Source organism: Dipodomys ordii, unplaced genomic scaffold (assembly GCF_000151885.1).
Source record: "Dipodomys ordii isolate 6190 unplaced genomic scaffold, Dord_2.0 Scaffold88, whole genome shotgun sequence".
Lineage (NCBI taxonomy): Eukaryota > Metazoa > Chordata > Mammalia > Rodentia > Heteromyidae > Dipodomys > Dipodomys ordii.
This window is the reverse complement of record NW_012267304.1, coordinates 4,585,706-4,592,921: the sequence shown is the minus strand read 5'-3', so window position 1 is coordinate 4,592,921 and position 7,216 is coordinate 4,585,706. Positions and strand designations below refer to the sequence as shown.

The following is a 7,216-nucleotide window of genomic DNA, read 5'->3' as shown; positions in this document are numbered from 1 at the left end:
GAGGAGGCTGCAATGCTTGGTAAGAAATGTACGCATTATCCTGCCCATGCAATTGTAACCCCTCTGTACAGTATGTTCACAAATAAAATAAAATAAAATTTAAAAAAAAAGCCAAAATATATCTTGATATTGCTAATAAAATGTGCTGTTGTTTTATATACTAGTGCTTTATTTATTTACTTAATTATTTGTAGAACTGTTTGAACTCAAGACCTCATGCTTGCTAGGATGATGCCATACTCCTAGCCTGTTTTTCTCTTATTTCTCAGAAAAGGTCTTGCTATTTTCTCCAGACTTGCACCTGAGCAGCAACTCATTTGTTTATAGGCTTCCATTGTGGGGGGAGGGAGGGTCATAGACAACACACACAGTCTGCGTTCCCTCTATGGAGAGAGTCTTGAAGATTTTCTGCATATGCTGGCTTGGAACTGTGATCCTCCCAATCTCAGACAGGAGTGTACCAGGGCACCAAGCTATGGGTGAAGAAAGAGTCTTAGCTCTGTACATCGCCTTTTATAATAACAATAAAAAATTTAAAAATTAAATTAAGGACAAAAAAGGGTCTTAGGAAATAGTCTGCCTGGTCTTGCCTCACATCTTGGTATTTCTATTCTCAACCTGCAAAGACTAAGACTAAGCTAAGACTAAGATTAGCTAACAGTACAGGTGTACCCAGAAATATTCAGCTGGCTACTTCACTTTTGCAAGCAATCAAGTATAGTAACATTCAAGACAAGATACAATAATAGTACATTGTCAGCTTCTTTCTCTATGTCTTACATAATCAAATATTGGTTGCATTTTAACTGATGCTTTAAAAAATAACAAAGAATATTTTAGCTACTAGATAGGTGCTGCTGGCTCATGCCTCTAATCTAAGCTACTCTGGAGGCTGAGATCTGAGGATTAAGGAAAGACAGGAAAGTCTGAGAGACTCTTATCTCCAATTACCCACCAAAAAGCTGCAAGTGGAACTGTGGCTCAAACTGTGGTAAAAACTAGCCTTAAGTGAAAAAGGTAAGGGACAGAGCCAGGCCCTGAGTTCATGCCCCAGCATACAAACACCAAACAGATTTTTAGATAAGGTATTAACTTTTGTACCTGCAGTATAGAAAGAAGTTCTTTTAAGTTAATAAAACACCTGGGCACTGGTGGCTCATGCCTATCATCCTAGCTACCCAGGAAGCTGAGATCTAAGGATTGTGATTTGAAGCCATCCTAGGCAGGAAAGTCTGTAAGTCTCATCTCTGATTAACCACCAAGAAGCCAGAAGTGGAGCTGTAGCTCAAGTGGTGGAGCACTCACCTTGGGCAAAATAGCTCCATGAAATCACCCAGGCCTTGAGTTCAAGCCCCAGGAGTAGCACAAAAAATCAGTAAAACAAGCTAAGCATTGTTGGCTCATACCTGTAATCCTAGCTACTCAGTAGGCTAAGCTCTGAGGATCACAGTTTGAAGCCAGACAGAGTAGCAAAGTCTGTGTGACTCTTATCTCCAAATAACCACCAAAAAACCCCAGTAGAGCTGTAGTTCAAGTGGTAAAACAGTAGACTTGAGCAAAAAAGCTCAGAGATAGTACTCAAGCCTTGAGTTCAAGCCCCAGTGGCTATAATCATAGCCACTCTAGGCGCTGATATCTAAGGATCATGGTTCAAAGCCAACAGAGGCAGAAAAGTACATGAGACTCTTAGCTCCAATAAGCTACCTCTTAAAAAGCTGGAATTGGAGCTGTGGCTCAAGAGCTAGAGTGCCAACCTTGAGCAAAAGTAGCTCAGAGATAGCACCCAGGCCGAGTTCAAGCCCCAGGACTGGCAAAATAAAGAGTTTAAAAGAAGTTATCAATTTGCCTAAGTCCATGCAACTAAGTGCAATCATCTACAAGATAATTTCAGAGACCAAACTCCCACTTAATACCCTATTAATCCCCCATAAACAAGCCGTTTTTTCCTTCTTTTTGGTGGTATTGGGGATTGAATTCAAGAGCCTTGTGTTTCCTATGTAGGCACTTCTACTCCCAAGCTCTTTTTGCTTCATTATATAAACAAGATGTTGAGTAATATATCAAAGGGAGATCTAAAGTATAATGCAATTTTTTCCTGCTGGCACAGATTTAATGATAGGAACATACCAGCAAGCCTAGCTTTCTATTGGCAGAGATGGGTCTCCCAAACTTCTTGTCCAGGCTGCACTCAATCCCTGATCCTTACTATTAGCTAGGATTACAGGCAGAAGCCACTGTGCCAGATAGAAATTTTCTTTTGCAGAATAAGACCGAGCGGCCTTGAGTTTGAGCCCCAGGATTGGCAAAAAAAAAAAAAATTAAAAAAAGACCATAGCTATCATTTATACAAGTAAGGTAAATGTCTCAATAAAAAACTGTACTTGAGAAATAGTAGAGATCACATTAACTCACCCTTCTTCTTTTGTCCATTGTATTATAGTAAATACTCACAAATTCCTCAGCAGCTCTACATGCTTGATCTGCATAAGTTTTAAAATCCTACAAGAAAAATTTCAGAATTGTATATTACCATTCCAGTGATAAAACAGAAACAATTTATTTGTATCACTATATGGCCCTATATATAGTACACATTCTTCCATATGTTTGGACATGTTAAAGTCAGGGCTCCAAAGTTTCCAAGTTTTAAAATTTTTACTATTTCTAGGTGCATGTATTAGGAAGTTATTTATCTTTCATGCAAGAATTTATTTTTCTGTGCCAGTCTGGGGCTTTTACTCAGAGACTCAATGCTAGATGTCCAGTTCCTGACCTTTTAAATTTTTTCACATGTCACTTTATTATCTTCATCTTTAGCCACTAAGAGATTTTTCAAAATTTTACAAAATAATCAACTCAAAATCACGGGGCTTGTAACTTAGGAGGTGGGGCTGGAGTGGAATCTCTAGTGGATAAAGGCAGTAAAGTGCTGGGTGCTCATTTTGGTTGAGAGCTTATGAATTAGATCAAAAGTTTGAAAGAAAATATAAACCACCAAGTTAACAGGGAATTTCAACGGGCTCCTTGCAAGTCTACACAGCTTCACTTTAGGAAACTTTCTTATATTCCACAAACTGAAATTCACCGGGGTTAGTAAACGGACCAGTAAACGGTAAACCCATGCTGTTAAAATTCGGGCAGACTATACGGAATTAATTTGGCTCCTCCTAAGCCCTTTAGAGAGCCGAAGATATTAGAGGAATTGAAAACAAAGAATGGCCACTTTTCATTTGTTTTTGAGGTTTTCGAAAGTGACTTTAGAGCATGAGAAAAGTGGGCCTTATAAGCCATAAAATGCAGAAGCCCAACCCGACCCCTGACCTCATCCCCGCTACTCACGATCTCGAGCCTCAGGGAGAGCTGGACAACAGTAGCTGGTGGGCGGGTAGCAAAATGGAGCCGGCTTCGCAGGCCGGCGGGCCAGACAGTGATTCGCCGCTTTTCCACGTGACTAACAACAAGACCAGCTCGCCGCGCCTCCAGGGTTCCCAACCTTTAACGTCCAGGCGCCCAACAGTGCGCCACCCAAACACTTACCACAGACATGCCTGACGGCGGTCCACAATCACACGTTTTCAACCGGGGGTGTCTCCCTTCTCTCCTATTTGATCCGTTCCTTGGGCTGAGGGATGACAAGATATTCACCAAGAAAGCGAAACCCGCCAAACGCACGTAATACTTGCCCCGCCCATTCCCTTCCGGAAGTACCTCCGAGAGAGGTTAAAACACTCTAAGGTCCCAGCCGGAAATGCCATTTCCCTTCAGTTCCCGCCGATGTCATATTTGTGATTTTTACGTGGTTTAACATAATGATTGTTTTGGGAAACGGACACTACAAAGATAAATTCTGCCAACTTTCCTCCTCGCCCAGTCCCCCCTCCGTTCCCACTCCAGTCCGGTAGTCTCCTGAAGCTGAAATGCCACGCCCTCCAATGCCCAAGCTAAATAGCCCAACTATCCGCCCCATCCCCGCCCCTGTCGCTCCACGCTTCAGCCTCGGAGCCGAAGCTTAAAGTCCCGGCTACCGTTTTCCCCACTCCCACTCCCACTCCATGTGAAACGCACACCTCCCCGCTACCCCACACCATAGCCGCCAACTCCCCCAGCCTCGCCTCGCTCCGCTCTTCGCCTCGACCCCCGTCTCTCTGCCCCATCCTCTTCAGGTCAAGTGCCGCAGCCCGCGTGCTGAAGTTGAAATGCCCCGTTCTCCGCTCCCCCTCCCCGTCAGGTGAAACATCCCGCCCTTGCCACATCCGTTCCACCCCGCGCCGAAACTGAAAAGCTCGGCTGCACGCCCCACCCTACTCAAGTGAAAGCCCAGCCCCACCCCGCTCCACGCCACTGAGCCAAAGCTGAAATGCTCGGCACAACCCGACGCCCCCGCTTCGCTTTCGCCCCGCCTCCGCCTCCGCCTTGCCCCTCTTCTCGCCTGGTCCTGCGAGCTTAAATTGAAACGCCCAGCTTCCCGCCCCGCCCCGCCCCGCCCCGTGTCCTGCTCCCCGCCCCGCCCCTGTTGCCGCCCCTGTCCGCCCCGCTCGCCTCCGCCTCAGAGCCAAAGTAAAACCGAGTCTCCGCCCCTGCCCCGCCCATCGGCCCCGAAGCCTGAAACGCTCGCATCTTCGCCCCCACCTAGTTCCGCCCCATCCCGCTTCACGCCTAGACTCCCGAGCTGAAGCTGGAAGGCCCTACCACCCCTACCCCGCCCCCCTCCTTGCTCCCCACCTCTTGCTTCTGCTTCGCAGCCGAAACTATTAACGCCCAACTTCCCTTTCCGCCCCCGTTAACGCCTCGTCTCCACAGCCGCAGCAAAATGACCGAATACCCGCCCCTTCCCCGCCCCCCGGTCCTGAACCTGAAATGCTCGGCTCACAGCCCCGCCCCTTGTTTCGGTCCAAGAGCTTAAGCTGAAATGCTCTGTTCTTTGCAACAGCCACGTGCCAAAACTGAAAGGCCCGTCGCCCCGCCTCACATCCTGCTAGGCTTCGTGTTTCGCCCGCAAGCCCTAGCTAAAACGCCCGGGTCCCCGACCCTGGCCTCGGGCCTCAGAGCCAAAGCTGAAAAGCCTGTCCCTCGCCCCTCGTCACCGCCCCTCGTTTCAGCGTGAGAGCCAAAACTTAAACGCCCGCCCCACTCCACCCCGCGCTCCAAGACGGCCGGAGCAAGGGCTGACTAGGCCGGCTCTGAGTCCCCGCCCCGCCCTAAAACGAAAGCGTTCTTGGGAGGAGACTTTTTAGCTCCAAGGAGGGGGCGGGGAGTAAATGGGTTAACGGCTACTGAGGACAATCTCCTTAAGTCACTACAGAAAGGGAGGCGGACCTAGAGTTTGAGGGAAGCCAGTAAAGCTTGACAAAACTATCAGGCTCGGCTGTGGCACTGAAACCCTGTACAGTTACACAGTCTCCTCAAGGAATAGCTATTCAAATTCCTAGCATATGATCGGAACGTCTAGAATTATTCAGAATTTGATTTTTAGCTTTTTCAACAACAATAAAAAAAATCCCTCAACCAGTCCCTCCATTCTGAGGTAACTTGAATACCCGCCCACTTACGCAACCTTTTTGCCTCACTCATTTTGTAAAGCAACTTAAGGATAGTTACTTTAGTTAAAACAGTTGAGTTTCTTTTCCTTTTGTGACGTAGTTTTTCGATTTCTATTCAATTGTTATGAGAAATATTACTTTCTAGCTACCATATACCACAGTGATTAGCCCCCTGAATCACAGAAACTCAAAGCCAATTAAATTAATAATTAAAATCGGCCTCACTCCCCTCGGTATGGGCTATCCCTCAAATATCGCTTATCCCAAAGCTAACAACTTCTGGTCCTTAAATTCGAAGTTCCTATAAACATACCACTCGTATTTGGCTTCTCTTTCCTTCCGGAACCTGCTATACTTCTCTCCTCTTTCCCCCGCCCAGTCATCTCTTGACATTTTTCCTCTTCTATTCATGCTTCTGCTCCGGCTAATCTCTACCTCTAACCTAACTGCCTCTTCACCAACGGTTTGCTTTTAACCGTTTAAGAGGGGGGGGGGCCCTCTTAAATACTAAGGAAACACTGACGTCACTTCCGATGAGCTTCCAACTCTCGTGAGATCTCAGCTGTTTCTCTCATCTCTAACATCCGCGTTTTCAGAGCCGCGTTGCATATGTAGAATTTTATCCAAGTGTGTTAGACACTTCTCAAACTCTTACCCCAAATGTAAACTCATTTCTACTATACTTTTAACGTACATTTTCTCGTGCACCTGTAAATGTATCTTTGGATGTTTAATTTTGGTTTTCCTCTCTGCATTACCCTTTTATTCATTCAACTAATATTTACTATATGTTAGGCATTGTGCAGGATTCGAGAAATATTATACTGTGGTAGACCAAATAGGCATGATCTATACATTCGTGGAGCTCACATTGTACCACGAATAGCAGACAATAAAAACATGAATAAAACGTGAATGACTTTCAAAGAAATTTCAAGTGACTAATTATGAGTAACTTGCCTAATTAGACTAGTCTCTAAAACTAGATATAGTTTCATTCCTCAACATGTTGTGTTTTTTTTTTTACCAAAGAGTAACATGTTTATTTCACGTAAGTCGTAAAAATACTTTTCTGGCAATTATCACATAAAATGTCCTCATGTTAAAAAAATTTTTAAAAAAAAGCATGGAAAAAAAAACAGACCCAAAATGTTAAGATTTTATTTACAAAGCTTTTTTTGTTGTACAGAAAGTAAAGTTTTTTTCTTTCTTTTTTAAAGCACACTCATATTTATTTATTTTATTCTTTTATTGTGAAAATACTGTAAAGAGGAGTTACAATTACATAGGCCAGATAATGAGTACATTTCTTATCAAGCATTCTAGCCTCCTCCTTTACCAAGCTGGATGCCAGGGGGTCATGCCTGTAATCCTAGCTACTTAAGAATGTGAAATCTGGGACTGGAAAGGTGGCTCAGGGCTAGACTGCTTGCTTTGCATGTATGAGGCTCTGGGTTCAATTCCTCAGCACCACATAAGCAGAAAAAGCCAGAAGTGGTGCTGTGGCTCAAGTGGTAGAGGGCTTACCTTGAGCTGAAGAGCTGAGGGACAGTGCCCAGGCCCAGAATTCAGGCCCACAACCGACAAAAAAAAGATTTTTTTTTCCCTTCCCCTCCACAAATATACCGACATCAAATACAGTGAAAGCAAGGGTTATACCGTGGGGGAGGGATTTT

The 7,216-nt window shown here is 44.9% G+C and overlaps 1 protein-coding gene across 2 annotated transcripts in view; it reads right to left on the bottom strand.

Moving 5' to 3' along the window:
- Positions 1–4,745, bottom strand: part of Nxt2 (nuclear transport factor 2-like export factor 2) — a 10,082-nt gene extending 5,337 nt beyond the window's left edge. The window contains exons 1-3 of one of the 2 annotated variants that reach the window (XM_013025883.1): positions 4,723–4,745; positions 3,538–3,622; positions 2,413–2,499 (exon numbers count right to left, since the gene is read on the bottom strand). In XM_013025883.1, coding sequence (XP_012881337.1) covers positions 2,413–2,499; positions 3,538–3,546 — 96 coding nt within the window. In that variant the 5' untranslated portion in view covers positions 3,547–3,622; positions 4,723–4,745. Of the gene's footprint in view, positions 1–2,412; positions 2,500–3,339; positions 3,390–3,537; positions 3,623–4,722 lie in introns of those variants that run through there. The other variant, XM_013025884.1, reaches the window with a different exon arrangement.
- Positions 4,746–7,216: the final 2,471 nt, after the last annotated feature.